General features: G+C 41.1%; 1 protein-coding gene across 1 annotated transcript in view; it reads right to left on the bottom strand.

Annotated features, from left to right (window-relative positions):
* The window catches only part of LOC149217702 (alpha-mannosidase-like), a 551,513-nt gene that overhangs the window by 266,343 nt on the left and 260,131 nt on the right, over positions 1 to 25,039 (bottom strand). Inside the window, exons 20-21 of the mRNA XM_089393048.1 lie at positions 5,475 to 5,522; positions 5,021 to 5,140 (exon numbers count right to left, since the gene is read on the bottom strand). Of these exons, the coding sequence (XP_089249174.1) occupies positions 5,021 to 5,140; positions 5,475 to 5,522 (168 nt within the window). The remainder of the gene's footprint in view (positions 1 to 5,020; positions 5,141 to 5,474; positions 5,523 to 25,039) is intronic.

The raw sequence follows: 25,039 nt of genomic DNA on the forward strand, positions 1-25,039 counted from the left end.
ATCTGACACTGACCTTGGATCAAGTTGAGCTGTTCTCTGCTGCCTCTGCGTTAGCCTACACAGTACTGAGTTCCACAACTCGGAACTGCTTCCCTCTCGCTATTTGATCAGCTGCTGTCTAGAAGATGGAGCCCCCTAGCCTCCGGACTCTATCTCTGGATTTTGGCACTTAATCACTACTTCTCCCCAGCAAAATACGGAATCCCCTCTGAAGCATTGCATTGCCTCTGCGTTGTTAGTTTTTGGTAGCATCGGATGCGTTCTAGCCATGAAAATTGATGGAGAGGCTAAGGCACATGCGTTCTAAAGAACCCAGAAATCGTTTGTTGATATATCTACAGGAGTGAGGTGGGGTGACCTGGGGTTGTAGCCCAGAGTGCTACATATGGGTAGAATAGTTGAGGAGTCCACCTCATGGATCAACAGCTTGCTACGAGGGCCCACAATATATAGTAGCAGGATGGATCAGTGATAGTTGATGCAGTCAGATGCCAGAGTGAGAGTTGCAGAGACTAGTAGCAGTCAGATGTTGGGAAGCACAATGCAGAGTTGGCAGTAGTGCAGTTGGCACAGTGCAGAGTTAGCAGCAGTGTAGATTCTTCAGTGACAGTGTAGATACTAGCAGCAGTCAGAGACTCGGGTGACTCACAGTTGATTTAGTATTTTGGATGGTTTTCAGTTGTAGATGTTGCAGTTGCGGCAACAACAAATGAGAGGGAGTTGCAGTGTTGACAACAGTATGGGAGTGTCAACAGCAGCACGAATGCAACATATATCAGAGTTGCATAGTGGTTGGTGGGCAATATGGCCAGATATCAACATCGTAACAGGAGATGATGCAGAGACAGGGTGCTGCTACAAGGTGTGTAGTAAGCTTAGAACACATTCCTCACTAAGAGGGAGTGTTAGTTTTTGTAGCATCAGATGTGTTATAGCCACAAAATTTTGTGGAGAGGATGGAATACATGAGATCTCCAAAACTTAGAAATCATTTCTGGAAATTCCACATAAAAATGTCTTAATTAGAATATTAACCAGTTTTTAAATATTTTCTAACTCTAAACTTAGGGAATATGATTAATTAATCAGTATTAACTAATTCAAGGCGAGAATCATCTAGAAACTCACACAGATCAATCCAAAGATGATCCTAGCCATCGATTAAGTTTTAATATTGGTCGTTGGTGCTCCAATATAGGATTATAAGAGGAGATCGATGTGGTGATGGAGAAGACACTGAGAGGTTCAATTTTTGAGCAGATCGGTTTCCAAAGTAGTAGCAGTCAGTTTCCAAAGAGAGAGCTAGAGATCGAAGCAGTGAGAGAGGGGCAGAGATAGTGAAGCTGGAGGAAGATTTTCAGATTCGGTGAGTACATTTGTAGAGAGGCAGAAGAGCCACAGAGAGGCTAACACTGGGGCAGTGCAATAACCTCTAGAGGTAGTTTCGATTCTGCTGGGGAAAGCCAAGTTTCAATGCTAGAAGCTGGACATAGGTTCTGGAGGCCAACATAGATGTTTTCACAGACAACAACAGACTAGACGACTTGAGGAGAGACTGATTTGGACTAAGTATAGAAGGGACTGTGCTAGGGTGATGCAGTAGCTACGCAGAGGCAGTTTGGACGACTCACTTGGAGCTGTGGTCAGAACCCAGATTTGCCTGTGGGCTGAGGAAAATTCCTTACTAGATTTTTCCCATTATTTTCTCTGTAGGATTGCTAGTATTTGGCATCCAGATTGTACTCATATTATTTCACTGTTGCTTAATAATAAAACCCTCAGTTGTTGCACCAACTTTCCCATGTTAGGTTTTTACAGGGACTTTGTCCAAAAACTATTGTGTTATTTTTGTGTGTATGCTAGCATTTCTTCCAGCGTTTATTCTTTCCCAGTTTTATTTATGTAGGTTGCAGTGTGATTTATTCAATATTTGTCGTAGGAAACCACAAAAAAATTGTTAAATAAAATTAACAATTAGGACAATGATTTCCAGTTGTTGCAATAGGATTCCAGTTTGGAATTTTCACATTCAGAAGACAGTTGACCAAGTAGGAGTTGCTCAAGGTTGGTGGACCACGCAACAAGAATGAGTTAAGGAGGAAGGGTATTTGCTTCATTTGCGGGGAACCTTAAGGGCCTAGCCACTCCTGTTTGAGTGACACCGAGGAGATGATAGGGGTAGTTTAGGAGGAGACTCCTTCTGACTTTTAGGATGAGGATTCTTCTTCTATAGTTTATTCCTTGGGTTTTTACGAGGATACCTCTAAGGAGCATGATCGGCCATGTGGAAATGTTGACAACAACCCAGATATGCATCCATCTGAGATGGAGTATGATGAGTAGTAGATTGTTCCCATGATGGAAGAAGAATGGGTAGCAAACTTGCAAGATGAACAATTGATGATTCACCATGAAGAGTACATAGAGGAGTGTGAGTCAATTGAGGAGGATGATATGCACGGTGTGAATGATGAATCACTTTTGGAGAGCCAGCTAGAGGCTCAAGTTGAGCCCATGATGGATGAGGATGAGCAACCGTCTTTTGGATTAGCCATTGATAAGGAGCAGACAAATGCACAAGCAGTCAACAGAGTTGTAGTAATTTTAGATAACATACCTCTCCATGAGTACATAGACAGGGCTTGCAACATAGTTTTTCCACTCTTGTCCACTATAAAGAGAGGGACAAGATTTTCTAGATGGATCTTGTAGATTGACCAAGCAAAGTTGCGTGAGTTGGGCAAGGTGCATCATAGGGGACTTATTCCATATATAGGTGCCTATGCATTCGAATCCATCCCACAGGATGGATTGGCGAGACATAATGCGTTGATATCATATTAATGGAATATCATTCTTAGTCAGGGGTATAGTACAATAGGAGCCCTTAGATGTGAGGGATACTACATGCTCCATTGGTAGTATGATGCAAGCTAACAATTCATCAACATTCCAGTAGCACCAGCCCAACATTAGCATAGTGGGATTGACCTTGGTTTATGCCAGGGGTTGGATTGGAGGGAAGTAAAGAGTTGGTATTTTATTCGTGGAGCAACATCTATGGTCAAAGACAAAGCACAACTAGAGCCATGGGATGTGGGTTGAAATGATGGGCCGTGGTGGCATTGGGATCCGAGCGGATCTATTGGTAGCAGGGAGAGTTAGAGATTTGTTTGGGATTCATGCAGGATTGGATCACGTAGAGGCATGTGACACAATGGGTTGCCTTTGTAGCAGTTAGATTTGGATTGCTTAAGGGAAAGCAATCTTGGGGCGAGACGAATTTTAATGTCCCCATTTTCAGTTTCCTCTATAATATAGCTAGGATGGATTTCCATGGTATGTGATGGCTAGGCCACAGGAGCAGGGTTACATCATCAGGGGTCTCAAAGAGGATTTTGTTGGACATTGGATAAACCAACACCCCTTGTGTGTTTCGTGACATGGACTAACCGCCTCTCGTGGATCCTCATCTCTCGCGATACGATCATTGACTAACACCTGCGGGTTTTGGTTTAACGACAATTGTGATTCCCAACAAGTGGTATCAGAGCGTAGGTCATGAGTACGATACACACCCGACTCACGTTGGGGGGGAGATCATTGGACATTGGATAAACCAACGTTCCCCATGTGTTTCTTGACATGGACTAACCGCCTCTCGTGGATCCTCATCTCTGGCGATACAATCGTTGACTAACACCTGCGGATTTTGGATTAACGGCAATCGTGATTCCCAAAAATTTTGAGGGATTTTTATGGGATTCGACGATGTTCGCTTGGCGTAATCATTCGCACAACTTGCCTTTTGTTCAATTTCATTTCAGCAAATTCCATAAAATGGGGTTATTATTGAGCCTAACTTGACTAATTACACTTGAGGTGGCATTCTGGGAGGAGTATTTGATGGAACATGCCAGTGTAATAACTCATTAGAACCACAACAAGGAGATCTACATGATGGGATGATGAGGAGAGGCTTCCTGTGGCCATATAAAGTATGGTGAGAGATTTAACATTTTCTCAAATTAGAAGTGACTTTAATTAGTCACTTAATTAATAAAAAGGAGGGGAAAATAATTAATTGGAGGGAAAAGGCCAAAAGTGACTTAAGTGAAATAATATAAAATTAAAAGTCACTTAGATGGAGTCAAAGGGGAGCTTCTAGAATAATATTAAAATAATCAAAATAAGATACTTCTAGAAGCTTGGAGATCTATCTATTGAATCTTTAAAAGGAAGAGGAGATCATTTGAGAACATCTTGGTCTTGAGTATTTGTCTTTGGTGTAGCTTGAATAATTTAGTTATGTACTATATTAGTCGGGTGATTCAATGAGAGTGAGCAAGAACCCATCTCTTCCCTTGGATTCATTCAAAATTCTCAAGTTGTACCTAGCAATTTAGTTATTTGGAGGCTTCATATAGTTTGTGGCAGATATTTTTGGGAAGTCATCCTCTCAGCCATTTTTGGCATTATATGTACTATTTTATTTAATAAAATAAGGCTGAGTTTTTTTGCATGATTATCTCATTTATTCTTCAGTTGCAGAATATATTTCTGGTTTTTGCCGTTAATTTATGGTCCAATTGGTGTAAAATTGTTTATGGAGTTGAATTAAATTTCTGAAGCATTTTTCTGCTAAATTTGTATTTGGGATATTACAAGAAGGTAATATATAGGACACTAATGGGGTGAGGGGAGGCAGATTTTGGAAGGATAAAAAGGAGTTGTTGTAGAGAACAGAGGGTTTTCTTCTCCAATTAACCTAGGAAACAACCTATGCTAATGTCGATTTAGATTGACTCCTTAAATCAAAATAATGACATTGTTTTCTAATATCATAGAATGTTTCATGGGAAAGAAATGCTGATTTTATATAGCATGCAATTAACAGAAAACTTATTAACTTTTATATTACTCAGTTTTGAATTTTCTATTTCTCATAAAAATTAAAATAACAAATATATGCAGCAACGCAGATATGCACTGTGAGATGTCTGGAGAAATTAAACACTACCCGCTTTATGAAATCTCTTGCATTAGAATCTGTGTAAAACACTTTATTGGTAGTCATATTTGTTGTAATTTGAGTTATCACTTCCTTTCCAACACCATCGTGGACTGGGATGGGGCCAACCTTCAGGCACATTTACATATAATGTTTGTTAGCAATGAAAAAAATGCACTCATCCACTATTTGAAACGAGGTAATCTAATCGCTCAAACAATGATACAAACTTCTGAATTAACAAAGATAAGCACCCTACATCTGTTAATATGGTTTGTTTTGACGGGGTTTTCCTTTAATAGTCTACGTTGTGCAAATACTATCTAAGCATAAAATAATGCATCAGCCATAATAAATGACTGGGATAGAATAAAAACAGATTGTATATTACCCTACATTTTCAAACGTTGACATGGACATCATATCTATATATCAATGAAAAAGTAGTGAGAATCTCTCTTACAGTGAACTCCACTTCAGCATGCTCCTTGTCCTTGTAAAGTCTGGTTACCTGCATGTTGAATTGACACGTAGACATGAACTCATATGCCTGAATAGGCAATTACAATAAATCTGTATACAACATCAACTCAAATACGTGAATCTTAATAAGAAAATATCAGCACATTCATTACATATTTGAACTGTCACTCCCGTTCTGGAGTCACAACTATGCCACAAGGAATTACAAAATTGCAAATATGTGAATTTCAGTGGCAGCCATATGCTATCAAAAATAAAAAAGATGGATTGATGGGTAACAAAGAAAGACTTTCCATTAGAGTAATAAAATAAACCCTTTACAACTTGTTACATTCAATATGTTGACAATACAATGTTTATGAGCACACCAACCAATTTTTCAGAATATATATATTTTCTGGCTAGCATGTGGGAATTTAAAAATATTTATATATATTTTATGGAAATAAAAGTCCATATCTATTATTTGGAGTGATGTCTATGCTACATGTTACCACCTAAACTAGCATCTAAGTCAAGAACCCAATCCATGGATGCCATTTTGGGGTAACGTATGGGATTTGTACCATTGTCAACTCACTACAACTTCCCCTTCACCTCTAGCTGACTCGTAAGAGGTTAAGAGGGGTATCCCTTTGATATATTATTTGATAATAGCTCCTTAAGAAAATAAGCCTAAATCACCGCAATCCACTTGGATGCTTAGCTGAATTAGAAACAAGTGGATCAAACCTCAAATCTGATTCATTAAATGAGCAAGAGAGATATTTCAGATTTCAAGTTATTTATTACCAACCCAAGTCAATGATAAAACCTTAAATGTTAAAATTGGCAACTAGGGCCAAACTCCATGTGGGTCATCTTATTAATGTCAACTGATATTTTTCTTGGATCCCTCTCATCAAGAGATGTAGGATTGATCTAAAGATCATCCGATTCTGATAAGTATTCATGGAGATATGAATTTATTATTGTTATGGGACAATTCATCAAGGTCGGCCAACAACCAAATAAACCCCACTTGTGCTCAACGTTTTAGTATAAATAGAGGTGGCCTTCAAGTCATTTCAATACACACTTGGGATCTCTTCCTTTCTACTTGTCTTTGGGTCTTAGTAGGAGGAGAGATCCTAAGGGATAACACTGCCCTAATGTAGAGGGAGTGCCCTAGGCTCTACAATGCCCTAATGAAGAAGCCCTAGACGCAGGAGGAAAGGGAGATCTAGCACGGTGAAGGAAGCCCTAACGCTGCCCTATGGAGAAGCCCTAAACGCTGCCCTATGAAGAAGCAGTAATATACAGCCATGGAAATGAAGGCAAAAACCCTAGCTGCAGGTCTAAGGAGAAGAGATGCCCTAAACCTAGTTGCTACGCTGCCTAATGGAGATGGCACCTAAATGCTGTCCTAGAAGAAGTGCTCTACACATGGAATGCCCTTGCTGTCATGAAAGGAAAAGCCCTTATCCTATATGCAGTCATGAAAGGAATACCATTGCTGTCATGGAAGGAATGCTCTCACACGTAAATGCTGAGATAAAGAAGCCACATCTTCAGCTATCCTTAACCTTGTTCTAAATAAGGATGCTCTATCTGCTGTTTGGATTTAATCACGGTCATGAATGATAGATCCAAGTCATATGATGAATGTTGTAATATTATAGACAGCATAGTATATGACAACAAGATGTATGGCGCAGCAATGGTACAGCAATATGGATAGCAAGATGTATGGTGCAGCAATGGTGCAGATGTATGGACAGCAAGATGTATGGTGCAGCAGTATGACAGCAAGATGTATGGTGCAGCAATGGTGCAGCCAGTGTTGATAATATCGCCGATATTTCGGCGATATTCGTAAATATCGCGCTATTTTATGTGAAACGAGATATCGGCCGGAAAATAGCGCGATATTTTCCGATTTTGAAAATCTCGCGATAAATACGATATTTCGGCGATATTTTCCCAAATATCGCGCGACGATCCTAAATATCGCGGATGGGGTTAAAAAAATTTATGCCGAGCTGTATAAATGAATTTTTTCGCTATCTGTTTAGTCATTTTGCTGCGAAGGAGGCCCGAGGGTTTGAGGATGCTGTCGTTTTCCATTGGGGCGCTGAAACGGTGCTGTCGTTTTCGTTTGAGGGGCGCTGGAAGGTTGCTGCCAACGACGGTTTTCCATTGGGGCGCTGTCCACTGATACAGGTACCTTACAGTTACAATATATGCCTTATACACGACAGTGAAGAATAATGTATGCTGGAAATGATACTTGTGATGACTGTAACCGTGTATGATAGAGTAACCCTTTGACATGACAATAACCTTGTTCTATGACAGCGATCTTTTATATGGCAGTCAGTTTGCATGACTGTGATTTATATATCTCTGATTTTGATGCAAGAATAGCACAACGGTAACTTGGAGGCTTGACTGGGTTCTATACAGAACAATCATTTTTGATATGGCTGTAACTATAATATGGCAATGAACTTGGTATAACAGTGATCTCCGATATGACAAGTAACCTTGATATGGCAGCGACATTGATATGGTAGTATATAATAGACACAAATACAACCTTGAGAATATACTGAGTCACTGACTGTAGGGAATACAGCTGTGCTGTTGGATATTTGTAGATTAGGTATAAGACTCAATACTCCATTTTATATCTTGTTCTCCAAAATCCATTTTATATCTTGTTCTCCAAAATTCCTTACGACAGAAGCCTCAAGAATCTGGTGCTCCAGCAATTTCCTATAGCTGAAAAGGATCTGCTACTTGATGTTGATGGCATTGGTTTTGATTGCAGGATGGTCTCCAAATGCCTCTTTAACAGTGTTCAATTGTTGGTGGATCTTCCTCAAACCTGCCCTTAATTTCTTGCACTCCCAGCTCTGACCCCAACCCTACATAAGGAATGTCGTCTTCACTATTAATCCACTTCCCTTTGTCATCATAATGTTGCCTTTAATACTGAGATTCCAAGCCAGAGGCATGCATGTCCTGCATCTTCCACTCGATTATCCAAATAGCCAACAACTTTCCAATCCCTTCAGTTCTTCAATAGCCGACAACTTTCCAATCCCTTCAGTTCTTCAATAGCCAAGATATTGTTTCCCTTTAATTTCTAAGTGTTTGATTGAAGTTGATTGAAAATCTGTCCAGTTCAATTATTCTATTTCTATTTATGCGGTGGCTCAATGGAAAGAGATCAAAGCACACCATAATGACTTGCTGTTTGTCCTGAATTGTAGAGGTCTGCACCTATGATTTTCTGGCATATACATCAAACTTCAAAGTAACCAACATCAAAGTAATAGATGCTGTATAGGTTAGGATATACAACATTTAATATTTATTACTCTGCTGCAGGGTGCATGATGTTTATAACTTTATCCTTGCTTGTGATTGTTATTGTTTTGTTTGAGTCCTTGAATGGACAATTATCACTATCAGGGATCAGCAGGGTATGTGATGTTATTTTGTTTGAGTCCTTGATTGGACAATTATCAGGGATCAGCAGGATTTGGTATCGCCTTTGAAGTTTGATGTATCATTTCTATTTGACATCATATATATCAATGCCTTCTTCATATTTATGTGCCAATGTGTTTAGTTCATGTTGTTATTGCTTTATATGTTTAGAAATCTGAAAAAAATGAATATATTATGCATTTTTTATGCTTGCCGATATTTGCCGATATTTTCGCCGATATTTCCGATAAGATATTTTCCGGACCCTCGCCGATATTTTCCCGATACCGATATTATCAACACTGGGTGCAGCAGTATGGACAACAAGATGTAAGGTGCAGCAATGGTGCAGATGTATGGTGCAACAATGGTGCAGCAGTATGGACAGCAAGATGTATGGTGCAGCAATGGGACAGCAATGCTACATGGTGCTGCAATTATACAGCAATGGGACAACAAAGGCAACTTGGTGCAGTATGGTGCAACATATGGTACAACAATTGAACAGAAATGGCCAATGGCATATAATGCACAATGGGACAACAATGGTACAATGGTACAACATGGGACAACTAGTATTTAGTGCAGCAAATTCATGGTGTTGTTATGGTATGGCAAATCACAACGGGACAGCCATGACATTGTGCAATAGTGGCACAATGGGACAATCATGACATAGTGCAGCAGTGGCACAACGAGACAGCCATGACATTGTGCACCAGTGGCACAATGGGACAGCAAGCATGTGCAGCAGCACGATGAGGTGCAGCATGATGACGAGATGCAGCACAATGATAGGTGAAGGAGTCACCTTGGAGAATCAATTGAAGCAGTATGTCTTCTGATCTCATGTATCATCTTGTTAGAGATGATCTATGCTCTTATTTAGATAAGTCAAAGTGTTGACCTCTGTTGTAAATGTACTATCTCTCTCTCTACTGAACTATTGAAGAACATATAAGAAGAATCGATCAAGGGTTTCCCCACATTGGGGTTTGTCCCTAGCTAGCACCACATCTTGTGTCCTCTTGTCTTGGCTTGTCTTCTGTAATTTATGTTTATGTTTTATCTGCAGTTTACTTTAACGCTGATGTGATTGTTAATCTGAAAAAGATATTGAGCTAACTATGAAAATTGAAATAAATTGCTCTAAGCATAGAACATACCTAAACTTAACATTAAAGAATTAGCCTAACAACAACTTAGTGAATGTAACTTGCAATAGATCCAAATTTCCTTTCAGAGAACAAATTCAAGTCAAATATAAGCACATGAGACACAATCTTAATAGTAGAACACAAAGTGCTTAAATAATATGATATTAAGAGCAATCCAACTAGTGCTTAAGCAAGGACAAGTCCAATATGTAATTTGGTTTGTCTTGTATCACCAAATCTGTTTTGTGTTTAAGTATGCAATATCCAGATTTGTGATTAGAGATAAATCAACCCAAGAGAATGTATAGATGCTTCACACCAAGACATCTAGGGTTAGATTATCAATTAGGAGCTTATGATATTCAAGAAAGCAACATCCCAATGTATTCCAAACAAGCATATAAGAGATGTATCAAAGTAAAATATAAGGGACTTGAATCAAGAGGTAAATCCAAATTATGGGTTTATTAGTGTTAACTGTTGGATTTACTTGAATTTACCAAATCTTTTCTTAAGTGTAGATAAACAATAAAGCTAACTTAAGGAAGCTTCACAACTAGAAATTATGTAATATCCCCCTTCTAATATTACTTATTTAACTTGCAAAATTTTTAATATTCTCTTTCAGACATTTTTACAAACATTTTCCAAGCAATTGTTTCTTCAAATATAAAGAAATAACTGCTAACAATTTTTTCTCAATAAATTCATTAAATAGATGCCAAATTCTCCAAGCCAAATTTATTAAACTAAATAAGAAGATTACATGGAAATTTATATCAAGAACCTAGAGTCTTCTTAGCAATGGCACTATCTAGCTCCTCCTAAATTAATTCTGCCTCAAAGACAAACTCAACCACTTCTGAAATAACCTTGTCTTCCCAATAAAATCATCCCCCTCAAAGACAATTTGGTCCCTTGCCTTCACAATGAATAACTCGACCCTCTATTTATCTTGTTCTGGCAATGGAACTGAGCCTCCCAGTAAAAAAATTGTCCTTCACAAATTAATTCAGCCTCTCCGGCAATTTGGTTTATCAAAAAGCATCAACTCAGCTTCTCAATCAATTTGGACCCCAGGTAATGAACTCAAAGCCATGCAATAAAAACTCGGACTCAATAATTAATTCAGCCTCCTAGAAATAGAACTCGTCTTCCATAATGAACTTGGACATCTAGAGATGAAGAAATTGGCCCCAACAATTATTTTGGCCTTCAGGAAATAGAGATATTGCTCTCTCTAATGTTGAATTCGACCTCGCCAATTTCTTGGGCTTCCTTCTCAAATAATTCAACATGTACAACTTATCTAGCTTCTGCCAGGAGATTTGATCTCCCAAACATGGAACTAATTCCCTAAATTAATTCAACTTCCAAAACTAATTCGACCTCCTCAAATATTTTGGCTTCATGAGATAGTTTGGACTCCTATAATAATCAATGTTGCAAACAGGTCCTACTTCCCAAGAGAACTTGGACCTGCCACATAATTCAACTTCCAAAAGATGAGCTTAATCTTTATCTGGGAAATCGCATCCTCAATGATATTTGGCCTTAGTCAATGAATTCAAAGCCTCCATTAAAATTCGGACTCAAGAAAATAAAAACTTCTACATAGATGAATGTTTCTCCTCAGTTCCCATGATCTCCTACAAATGAACTTCAATTAAGCACCTATGAGGAATCTAGATGATCCCTCCTTATTGACTGTCTAGGGTGGATAGTTTGACCACTGAAACCAACCTTGATCAACTAGGGTGAATGGTCTCACCACCTAAACTAGTCTCCATGATGGTTTCACACCCTTACAAAAAACTCCAAGAGCCCTGTTACCCATCATCTCCGCCACCTGAGCCAACTGTTATGCTCCCTCGCCCATCTGTTATGACTGTATGGCTTTCATTATGTAGTTGGGTGTTTTTGCTTACTTATCATGGACACTTCTAGGCATGGATTAGTGGGGGGATTTGGCAGAAAGAATGGGCTTGGTTTGTATTGAAATATTCCTAGTGGGAAATATTAAGTTATAATGACAAATAAAGCATCCACATGTAACCATAAACTAACACACCAACATAGTGACAAATTGCACCAGAAATTGTACCAAGAGCTGAGCCATTTTATTAACTGAGAAAATAAGGTACATATAAATGAAGAAGAGGAACATGGGCTTGCTACAACAAGCTAGTCAAGTCTTAGGTAAAAATGGAGTTTCCCAAGTGTTGGACACTGCTCTCCCCAAGTCTTTGTGTTGGTCTAGTAAATTCTGCTACTACTGGTTGGAATGGAATGTTGATTTGGGGTAGCATCGAATGTGCTCTAGCCACGAAATTTGGTAGAGAGGTTGGGGCACATGAGATCTCCAATACCAAGAAAGGGTTTGGGTAGATTCTAAACAGTTAGGGAGATATTAAAATAATTAATATTTTTAATGGAGTCCCTAAGTCTAAACTTAGGGAAATTAAAATATTAATGTGGATTAATATAAAATTGTGTTAGAATGGTCCAAACGATATGGATCAAGCCAGATCTAATCTTAGCCATTGATTAGGGACTTAATCTCGATCGTTGATATGTCAACGAGAAAAGTATAAGAGGGGGCTTGAGGGTCACTTGGAGAGCACACCAGAGTCATCAGTCATTCTATTCTCTAGAGCAAGGTTTGCTAAGAGAGAGAGAATTAGTGATCGGGAGTTGCAGCTGAGCGGCATTGAGTACAGAGAGGCAGAGATAGTGCCGGGAGAGCAGCGAGTAGCCGGGGAAAGTGACGGAGAGCCAGCCAGGGCTCACGCAGGGCTATGCTGAGGCAGTCGCGAGTTGCGCAGAGCCTCAGAGAGGCCAGGGTTGCTGACGCAGAGGGTCAGAGGACTAACGCAAACCCATCTAGGGTGATGCAAGGCCAGCGCTGGGCAGAGAGGGGTTGTCGCAGTCCAGAGAGAGGCTGACGCTAGGGTTTCTGGGGTAGATTGGTGTTGAGGAGCTGCCGGAAGGATTATCCAGGTTTCAACCAGGAGATTTGTCAGAAACTGAGAGGTATTACTACCAAGGAAATTCTATGTTGGGTAGGCCAGTTTCGGCACCCAGATTGTACTCTGATATTGCTTAATAAGAAAACCCTCAGATCGCTGCACCGGTTTTCCCACATTGGGTTTTTTTCTGGGGACATTTGTCCAAAAATAATGGTGTCATATGGTGCGATTGTTTCTGTTTCCTTTAGTCTTTGATCTGTAATATGTTGAGCATGCACTAGTGTTTATTTTCAGTATTTACATTGTAAATAAAAACTTAGAAACTTAAACATGGTATCAAAGCGTGATTGCAGATCACAGGAAGACTAAGGACATCAGTCGAGTGGAGCAATAGCAGCAAAAAACAGCTATCCCGAGGTGACAAAGTTGTTTCTAGCAGAGTAGCAACAAGGAAGGCTGATGCAGTGCCTGCGTCATCAAGGGTGAACCGGGAAGAGGCAGCGCAGAGGCTAAGGAAGGCAAAGGGAGCCTCACGCAAAGCCACGTAGTAGCTGGGAGGGCTGACGTAGTTGGCTGAGGAGGTCAGGTTGCTGGTGCCAGGATTGCACAAAGCGTAGGAGCTCTCACCTTCAGGTTACTAGGGTTTAGAAGGTTGTGGGAATATTGCAGAGTGGAGCTGGTGAGGTACTATAGTCAGAACAGTACTTGACAGATCAAGGCCAAGAGGAGTTGCTACCGAGGGTTTCTAGCCGAGGAACCCGGATCAATGGTGCAGTTGCACAAGATGATTAGAGTAGGGGGCATCTCGACAGTGGCAGAAGGATTTCCAGGAGGGAAATCGGGACTCAGAGGGAATCCAAAAGAGAACTTCCAGACGGGAAGTAGAGACTCACAGGAGTCGAATAGAGAAATTCCAGGAGGGGAGTAGAGGAGCATCATGGCACTACACGGAGTAAGAGACCAGGATAGACTGGACGGAGCATCGAACTTCACAGTTTGGAAGGCCAGAATCTTATCCGTACTTGACAAAAATCGTGTCAAGAACTTCGCCTTGAAGGTTATAGCTATCCCAATCGACCCCAATGATAACGACAAGTACGAGGAGGTAATGGCAAGGGCTAAGAGCATCATCCTTGACGGGGTCAAGGATCATGTAGTACCACACATTGCCAAGAAGGAAACGCCATATGAGATGTGGGAGGCTCTCAAGAAATTGTGCCAGCATACTTCTGCGTAGAGAAGAATGTTACTTGAGAATTAGTTGAGGTCGTATCAGATGAAGAAGGGAGAACCGATTGACACCTTCCTCGGAGGACTGAATGAGATTCGAGATCAGTTGACTGCCATAGAAGCCACGCCGAATCAAGCGCTAATGGTGAGGACAACCCTGATTGTTGTCTTAGAAGACTAGGAGGTATTTGTCCAGAGTATATTGGGTAGATGGACATTCCCACCTTGGGACGAGATGTGGACGGCTCTTCGCTAGGAAGAGATCAAACGGCAGTCGAAGACGGGTAGCAGCAGCAAGGGGATCAAAGTCAAGCAGGAGGAGGAAGATGTTGCCCTAGCATCTGAGGGAAAGCAGGAAAAGCAGAAGAAGAAGGACCTCTCCAAGATCAAGTGCTTTCATTGTGGGGAGCTGGGTCACTATGCGACCCAGTGTCCAAGGAAGAAGAGTAAGGGAGAGTCTTCCGAAACTAAGGCAGCGCCAGCACGGGCAGAGAAGGAAGTTTTGGCAGACGATGACTGTGCCATGAGTGCACATGCACCACTTGAGAAGAAGTAGGGAGACATTGAGCTGTAGAGGACTACAGGCGATGAAGGGGCAAGATCCTCGAGGTACCCAGCCTCTTGGATTAGACCTTGCTACGGGAGCCCCGAAGAGGAGTAGCAGGACTGGTTGAGTCGAGTAGAGAAGGATGTCGATGGAGCGACAGAGAGCGCTATAGTGCAGGAGTCCCTAGACAGCACGAGGCTAGCAGGCTCCAGCAGTGCGAGAGGCACAGGAGTGTTTCACCAATGCAGGATAGCACAGAGAAGTGTGCAACGGTGATAGATGCAGGGAGTTGCAGTAGCGCAGAGGTCAGAGAGGGAGCACTTGTTAGCGGTAGAGGGAGCTTCAGCATCAGTGGGTGTCTCTAGCCCAATAGGGAGATCAGATTGGGAGATCAGTTACTTACTTCTCTGTAACTGTTAATTTTAGGTATGTTTTATGCTTAGAGCAATTTATTTCAATTTTCACAGTTAGCTCCATATCTTTTCCAGATTAGCAATCACATCAACATTAAAGTAAATTGCAGATAGAACATAAACATAAATCGCAGAAGACAAGCCAAGACAAGAGGACACAAGATGTGGCGCTAGCCAGGGACAAACCCCAATGTGGGGAAACCCTTGATCAATTCTTCTTATATGTTCTTCAATAGTTCAGCACAGAGAGAGAGAAAGAGATAGTGTTGCTTCAACTAATTCTCCAAGGTGACTCCTTCACCTATCGTTGTGCTGCATTTCGTCATCATTTTGCACCTCACTGCACTGGACCATGCTGCATCCATCATCACTATGTTGCATCTCATCACGTTTCATTAATCATGACTGTATCTATCACTGTACTGCATTATGTGCCATTGCTGCATCATGTTGTCATCCTGACCTATGTGTTGGCTGCACCTTGCTTGCTTGTTGTCCCTAGCATGCTTGTTGTCCTTAACATGCTTGTTGTTGCATGCTATTTGTCCCTTGCATGCTAGCTGTAACATTGCATGCTTGGTGTATCTGCTGCTAAGTAACATACAACTGTCCCAATGTTAGTTAGCTGTCCCTTGCATGTTTCTCTCCTTCGAAGACAGATGCTCCAGCTGTTTCGGCAGTTCCCGGCAGTTCTGGCAGTTCCGGCTGTTCCCAGCAGTTATGGCAGTTCTGGCTGTTCCCAGCAGTTCTGGCAATTCTGGCTGTTCCCAGCAGTTCTGGCAGTTCCAGTTGTTCCCGGTAGTTTCGACAGTTCCAGCTTTTCTGGCTTTTCTGGCAGTTCCGGCTTTTCTGGCAGTTCCAACTTTTCCGGCATTTCTGGCTTTTTTGGCTTTTCCGACAGTTCTAGCTTTTCCATCTTTTCTGGCTCTTCCGACTTTTCCAGCAGTTCCGGCTATTCCAGCTTTTTTGGCAGTTCTGGTTTTTCCAACATTTCCGGCAGTTCCGGCTTTTCTGGCAGTTCCAACTTTTCATCTTGCTTGGGCATTGTTTTCACCTCAGCTCTGATACCATGTTAATTTTAGGTATGTTCTATGCTTAGAGCAATTTATTTCAATTTTCACAGTTAGCTCCATATCTTTTTCAGATTAGCAATCACATCAGCATTAAAGTAAACTGCAGAGAGAACATAAACATAAATCGCAGAAGACAAGCCAAGACAAGAGGACACAAGATGTGGCGCTAGCCAGGGACAAATCCCAATGTGGGAAAACCCTTGATCAATTCTCCGCCATCAGTGCCTTGCACTGCTCTGCTCTGCTGAACCATGGAGAAGAAGAATTGATCGAGAATGTCTCATACCATTCTCTATTGACCTAAAGTCAATTTCATCTGAAGAGAGTGTGTCACATCACTCTTATTGACCCAAAGTCAGTTTTATTGATCCCAGATCAATATCACAAGAGAGTGTCTCAAACCACTCATACTGATCCCAGATTTCTGGCTTTTTCGATAGTTCCGACTTTTTGCCCTCTGGATCAGGGCAACGTTATTCCTTAGGATCTCTCCTCCTACTAAAACCCAAAGACAAGTAGAGAGAGGAAGAGATCCCAAGTGTGTTTAAATGACTTGAAGGCCACCTCTATTTATACTAAAACGTTGAGCACATGAGGGGTTTATTTGGTTGTTGGTTGACCTTGATTAATTGTCTTATAATGCAAATAAATTCAAAACTCCATGAATACTTATCAGAATCGGATGATCTTTAGATCAATCCTACACCTCTCGATGAGAGGGATCCAAGAAAAATATCAGCTGCCATAAATAAGATGATCCACATGGAGTTTGGCCCTAGTTGCCAATTTTAACACTCCCTCTCAACTAGGGAGAACTCTATCCGTTGATCCATATGTCCAACTGCACTATCTTTGCCATCAGTGCCCTGCACTGCTCTGATCTGCTGAGCTCTGATCTGCTTTGATCTGTTGAGCTCTGCTTTGCTCTGCTCTGTTGAACCATGAAGAAGAAGAATTGATCGAGAATGTCTCGTACCATTCTCTACTGACCCAAAGTCAGTTTCATCTGAGGAGAGTGTGTCACATCACTCTTACTGACCCAAAGTCAGTTTTATTGATCCTAGATCAATAACACAAGAGAGTGTCTCAAACCACTCATACTGATCCCAGATTCCCAAAGAATCTGAAGAAGATGGCCAATACAAGATAACGCTTCTTTATCTTATCAGAAACAACATTTGATTCTTCATACCTAGGGTTCCTTGCTTTCTATGAAGAGTTGGCCATTTCCTTGATGACCTGCATTACCTGTCATTCCTTTGATCACTGAAGATGTCCCTGGAATGATTGTTATCATCATCAAGTGATGTGACCCTGCCATTTAGACACTCTTTCGCATAATGGCCGAACTAGTTATCTTCCTTTCCTTCCACCCTGAGATCCAGTCTTCCAATGAAGTGATATTTAGGTAAGCCATATTCTGCTATGCCATTCTAATAATATTCTCTGCTTGGACTTCACCCTTGGTGAATTTGAAGAGGGATGAGGAATCCATTGATCCTTTTGTCCTTTCCCAACTGTCTTCGGTGATTGCTCTTTCACTCTTGCTTGGGCATTGTCTTCACCTCAGCTCTGATACCATGTTAATTTTAGGTATGTTCTATGCTTAGAGCAATTTATTTCAATTTTCATAGTTAGCTCCATATATTTTCCAGATTAGCAATCACGTTAGCATTAAAGTAAACTGCAGATAGAACATAAACATAAATCGCAGAAGACAAGCCAAGACAAGAGGACACAAGATGTGGCGCAAGCCAGGGACAAACCCCAATGTGGGGAACCCTTGATCAATTCCTCTTATATGTTCTTCAATAGTTCAACAGATAGAGAGAGAGAGAGATAGTATGTTTACAATAGAAGTCAACACTTTGACTTATCTAGATAAGAGCATAGATCATCTCTAAGAAGATGATACATGAGATCAGTTGAAGATATGCTACTTCAACTAATTCTCCAAAGTGACTCCTTCACCTATTGTTGTGCTGAATTTCATCATCATGCTGCACCTCACCGCACTGCACCATGGTACACCCATCATCTTGCTTGGGCATTGTCTTCACCTCAGTTTTGATACCATGTTAATTTTAGGTATGTTCTATGCTTAGAGCAATTTATTTCAATTTTCACAATTAGCTCCATATCTTTTCCAGATTAGCAATCACATCAGCATTAAAGTAAACTGCAGATAGAACATAAACATAAATCGCAGAAGACAAGCCAAAACAAGAGGACACAAGATGTGGCGCTAGCCAGGGACAAACCCCAATGTGGGGAAACCCTTGATCAATTCTCTGCCATCAGTGCCCTGCACTGCTCTGCTCTACTGAACCATGAAGAAGAAGAATTGATCGAGAATGTCTCATACCATTCTCTATTGACCCAAATTCAGTTTCATCTGAAGAGAGTGTGTCACATCACTCTTACTGACCCAAAGTTAGTTTTATTGATCCTAGATCAATATCACAAGAGAGTGTCTCAAACCACTCATATTGATCCCAGATTTCTGGATTTTTCGGCAGTTCCGTCTTTTCCAGCAGTTCCAGCTTTTTGCCCTCTGGATCAGGGCAATGTTATTCCTTAGGATTTCTCCTCCTACTAAAACCCAAAGACAAGTAGAGAGAGAAAGAGATCCCAAGTGTGTTGAAATGACTTGAAGACCACCTCTATTTATGCTAAAACGTTGAGCACATGAGGGGTTTATTTGGTTATTGGCTGACCTTGATGAATTGTCTTATAACGCAAATAAATTTATAACTCCATGAATACTTATCAAAATCGGATGATCTTTAGATCAATCCTACACCTCTCGATGAGAGGGATCCAAGAAAAATATCAGCTGCCATAAATAAGATGACCCACATGGAGTTTGGCCCTAGTTGCCAATTTTAACAGTAACTGAGTTGCAGTGTAGCAGTGGGCAGCTTGATGCAGCATGATGAGAGGAGGTGTAGTGCGGATGCAGTGTTGCGGAAAGGACCAGCAGTAGCACGAATGGAGAGGCAGCTGTCGTATAGATGCTACAAGCAGTGGTAGAACCATGGGCAGCAGTACAAGATGTAGCAGTGCAGAGGATGTTGGGCAGGAAGGCCTAGCATCAACACAGGTACCGATGCCGGATGATCAGAGTGATACTCAGTGAGGAGTATTGCTAGAGCACAATCCTCGCTAAGAGGGAGTGTTAATTTGGGGTAGCATTGGATGTGCTCTAGCCACAAAATTTGGTGGAGAGGTTGGGGCACATGAGATCTCCAATACCCAGAAAGGGTTTGGGCAGATTCTAAACAGTTAGGGAGATATTAAAATAATTAATATTTTTAATGGAGTCCCTAAGTCTAAACTTAGGGAAATTAAAATATTAATGTGGATTGATATAAAACTATGTTAGAATGATCCAAAAGACATGGATCAAGCCAGATCAAATCTTAGCCGTTGATTAGGGACTTAATCTCGGCCGTTGATATGTCAAAGAGAAAAGTATAAGAGGAGGCTTGAAGGTCACTTGGAGAGCACACCAGAGTGATCAGTCATTCTATTCTCTAGAGCAAAGTTTGCTAAGAGAGATAGAATTAGTGATTGGGAGTTGCAGCTGAGGGGCATTGAGTACATAGAGAGAGAGGCAGAGATAGTGTTGGGAGAGCAGCGCAGTATCCGGGGAAAGTGATGCAGAGCCAGCCAGGGCTCATGCAAGGCCACGCAGAGGCAGCCGGGAGCTGCGCAGAGCCTCAGAGAGGCCAGCGTTGCTGACACAAAGGGTCAGAGGGCTGACGCAGGGCCTCCTAAGGCTGACGTAGGGCCAGCGTTGGGCAGAGAGGGGCTAACGCAGTCCAAAGACCAATTGACGCTGGGGTTTCTGGGGCAGATTGGTGTTGAGGAGATGCCGAAAGGATTACCTGGGGTTTCAGCCAGGAGATTTGTCAAACACTAAGAGGTATTACTGCCAAGGAAATTCTCTAATGGGTAGGCCAATTTCGACACCCAGATTATACTCTGATATTGATTAATAAGAAAACCCTCAGATAGCTGCACCGGTTTTCCCACATTAGGTTTTTTCTGAGGACATTGGTCCAAAAATAATGGTGTCATATGGTGTGATTGTTTCTGTTTCCTTTAGTCGTTGATTTGTAATATGTTGAGCATGCACTAGTGTTTATTTTCAGTATTTACATTGTAAATAACTTGTTAAGTAAAATAAAACGTAGGTAGGAATAAATCAAATAAAGTGCATGGAGGGTTTCTAACTAAGAAAACTTAGAAACTTCAACATGGAATTGGTGTTTCGGGCCTCTAAACTATTTAGAAAATTCTAGGAAATTAACTGGAGTCTCCTCACAAGGAACCCAGAATAACCCAGAAAAATCTCACGAACCCAAGTGGTGGAAATGGTCCCAGAGTGAACTGCACCCTTCTCCAATACTTTATGTTGCTAGCTGCTGACTAGAACACTGATTTCTGCCAGAAATACTACCTAGAAAAATCTACAAAATTAACCCCGGACTCCTCTCACCAAACCAACAAGAACCCAAAAAGTGTTTGGGTTGAATCCACCGACCCCAAATGACCCCCAACAAGTGCAAATCGCCCAAACTAGCCAAAAATGCCCCACAGTTTGATATTATGGAATTATGCCCAATCTACCACTAGCTAAATTCTCTCTTGAGGTTTACCTCCAATCTTCGGCCCTCGTCTCTCCGCAATTATTATCCCTTCTTCCCTTGCACAATCTAAGCCAAAAACCCATACGCACTTCCAAATGAATAGAATTTCATCCCACAAATTTATTGCTCTCTATCCCTGTAAAATCACCACAAAATTCCCAGCTCCAACTATAGGAAAATCCTCCTAGAAATAACCTAGAATCCAACTCGTTGTATGTTGGACCATAATGAATAACTCGAATTGCCTCTATGCCCAGGAAATACTTAGAGTTGGGAATACGGGCATCAATGAAGCTCTATGAAATCCCAAAAACGAACTAAGTTCCCAACAGCGGAGGCACTCAAAGTCCTCCGAAGATGGTGTTGATTTCTAGTAGGATCGGATGTGCTCTAAGCCTCAAAATTTGTTGGGAGGCTAGGATACATGTATTCCAAAATACCCAGAAATCGTTTTGGAAAATTCCACTAGGAGAGTGTTTTATTAAAATAATTAATTATTTTTAATGGATGCCTAAGTCTAAACTTAGGAAATTAAAATAATTAAAGGGTATTAATAGAAATGGGTGTGAATCTTCTAGAAGAAGACATAGATCGAGTCAATATGATATGAACCATTGATTATAATTTAATCTAGTCCATTGATTACTCAAGGAGAAGATTATAAGGAGGACTTCGATGGGAATTTGAAAGACACATCGAGTGAGATCAAGAGATCGATTTCCCAAGAGAGCAGCGCAACAGTTGCCGGACAAGTCATCAACGATATTCTAACAGTGAGGGGTAGGGATAGTTTTTTGGAGGAATTTTTTCTAATCTAGAGAGTGCAAGGCAAAGAGGGCAATGAGTAGTCCAGAGAGGCAACGCAGTGCCATGTAGAGGCAACACAGAGCTACGTTGTGGCAGAGCAGAGCTTCAGAGGGAGTTTGTATTTTTGCTGAGGAACAATCGAGATCTAGTACCATAGCCGGGGTGTGAGACCGAGAGTCCAGAGGGCCGAAGTTTCCAGCTAGCAGGAGATCAAGAGGAGGTGCAGCGCAGTCCCAACAGTAGTGATAATAACTGCATAGGTGTGATGCAGTACTGCGCAGAGGCTCATCTCCAGCACAGATTAGTGTCAGATTTTCCAGTGACAGGGTGAGATCATCTCATTATATTTTGTCCAATTAGATCTCTATATACGATGGCCAGTTTGGGCATCCGAAAAATTGTATTCAGAAACTACAGCATAATAATACAAACCCTCAGTTGCTACACCGATTTCCCACATTGGATTTTTTGGGACATTGTCCAAAAACAATGGTGTCACTTGTGTGCGTTCTATTTATTTCTTGGTCAGTTCTTGTTTCCACATATTATTTATGTTGTGAAGGCTACAGTTGTATTTACTTCGATATTTACAGTGTAACACAGTAAATAACTTGCATGAATTAACAAGTAGGAGAAGTAATATCAGTTTGTTGCAGTAAGGATTTGGGTCTCCAAATTTTCACATGGTATCAAAGCACAGGTGAAGCAAGAGAGCAGACCAGAAGTGCCCATCGTTGAAGAGAAGGAGGGAGATCAAAGTGCTTCATAGGCAGTACATTGAATCCCGAGAAGGATTGCGTAGTCCAGGCTAGGAGGGCAAGATTCTCAAGGAAAATCTCTCTCTGAGTGAATTGATAGTGAGGTAAGATTTCCAGTTCGTGATTTTTTAGTCACAGAGGGAGCAGTGCAGCTACTGATTCAGCGCGGAGCAGCCTTCAGGTGGGACACATATTTCTGCAGTGTTTGTTGGGTCAAAAAAGCGTTAGAAGAAGGAAAAAAACACTTTTGGAGGGAATTTCTTCCTCAGTGAATTCCGAGCAAAGGAATTCTATTTCTCAGTTGTCGAGCAACAGTAGCGAGGAGCAGATCTACTAAATCCAGAAGGGAGTGCATAGGCCAGCTTAGCAGCTTCACAGAGGAGAGAGGCAATAATTCGACTTTTGTTGGTAGAGATGGCAGCTAATGGGTTGAGAGATCAAGATCAATTGGATGGAGCATCCAACTATGTGATCTGGATGTTGATTTGGGGTAGCATCGGATGTGCTCTAAGCCTCAAATTTTGCAGGGAGGCTTGGGCACATGTATTCCAAACAACCTAGAAAGCGTTTTAGGAAATTCCACCCAAAGACAATTTTATTAAAATAATTAATATTTTTAATGGAGTTCTTAAGTCTAAACTTAGGAAAATTAAAGTATTAATGAGTATTAATCTAATTGTGGGTGTAACTTCTAGAATAAGATGGAGATCAAGCCAAAACGATCTGAGCCTTTGATTAAGAGTTAATCTAGGCCATTGGTTGTCCAACAAAAAGATTTAAGAGGGGATGCCATTGGTTCTCCAATAAAAAGATACAAGAGGGGGCTTGAGGGTAATTTGGAAAACACATCGAGAGATCAAGAGATCGAATTTTTGAAGTGAGAAGTGTGAAAATTCCTACACTAAAGGAACCCCTACAACAACAAATTTGAATCTACTTCACCCTCTTGATTTCTAAATTACATTCATCAAGTTATTCTTCTCAATACTGAAGCAAATTACTTCTGCAGCCAACACTAATTAAATATTTGATCTCATGAAACAAAAAATAGAGCAAAGAACAAGATACATAGGACATACTTATTTTAAACCCAATGCAAGAAAACCGGTGCAACAATTCTGAGGGTTTATTATTATGGAGGAGAAATATCTGAATACAAATCTAGGATGATCATCTAGCAATCCTTTACAGAGAAAATAGTAAATACTGGTGGAAAATTTGAGTGAGTTTTCCCTTACTTCACCCAACAGAATTTTAGTTGATCTAGCAACAAGACTGGCTAACCCCGGCTACTTCTGCGTTGACCCTGCATAGGCCTTGCGTCAGCCTTTCAGGTTCTGCATAGGCCCTGCGTCAACTATCACGGTTGTTCCGGCAATTCCCGACAGTTCCAGCTTCTGCGTGACAGGCAACTTTCCCCTTTGCACTGTCCCTTCTGGCTCTGCGTCAAGGCTGCGTGGACCCAGACTGACCCAGCGTCAGCTCTCCCGGCTATTGCGCTGCCTCCACAAGCTCTCTCCGCCTCTCTGTCAGTATTCTTCGGAAAGTCCTTCTCTCAGATTCTCTATGCCCCTCTGCTACTAAATGATCACTTAGTTCAAATTTCTCAACTTCCTGCCCTAGAAATCCAATTCTAGATCAATTCATTCTCTTCATGTGTATTTTTTCTAAATGAACCCCAAGCCTCCATTTTATACTTTTCCTGTTGAGTCTTCAACGGCCAAGATTAAGTCTCTAATCAACCGCTAAGATTAAAACATGACTTGATCCACCTTCTAGATCATTCTCACCCATATTTTGATTAATACACATTAATATTTTAATTTTCCTAAGTTTAGACATAGGAACCCCATTAAAAATATTAATTATTTTAGTAAAATACAATCCGGGTGGAATTTCACCAAACGGTTTCTAGATTTTTTAGAACTCATGTGCCTTAGCCTCTCCACCAATTTTCAAGGTTAGAGCACTTCTGATGCTACCAAAAACTAACACTCCCTCTTAGCGAGGAAAATGCTCTAGCAACAATGTCCACCTGCATGTTGCTCTGTTTCTGAAGCACCTCCTTTCTGCACTGTTGCTGCCCCCAACACTATGTTGTTGTTGCTATTGTCCTACTGCCCATGACACTGCCACTGACACTGTTGCATCTGTCCTGCAACTCCCTCTCAAACGCTGCACCTGCTATGCTGCTAGCACTGCCACTGCTAACACTACATCTATATTGCAACTCAATTGCTAAGAGAAGCAACAGAAAAACATCCAAAAATTAACTGAACTTAACTGTGTTTAGCATAATACAATGAATGTTGGAGTCTGACTGCTGTTGACCCTCTGAATCTTCTGCGTTGTTGGTGACTTCGGCACTGCTGCCAACCTTGCTCTACGTTGATCAATCTCTGGTCCCAAGCTATTGCATCTGTCCTCCAAACAATCCACAACATAATTTGACACTAATT

The sequence above is a fragment of the Pinus tabuliformis genome, chromosome 1_1 (assembly GCF_031772625.1).
Source record: "Pinus tabuliformis cultivar Carrire ecotype Pingquan chromosome 1_1, CPIR1, whole genome shotgun sequence".
NCBI lineage: Eukaryota > Viridiplantae > Streptophyta > Pinopsida > Pinales > Pinaceae > Pinus > Pinus tabuliformis.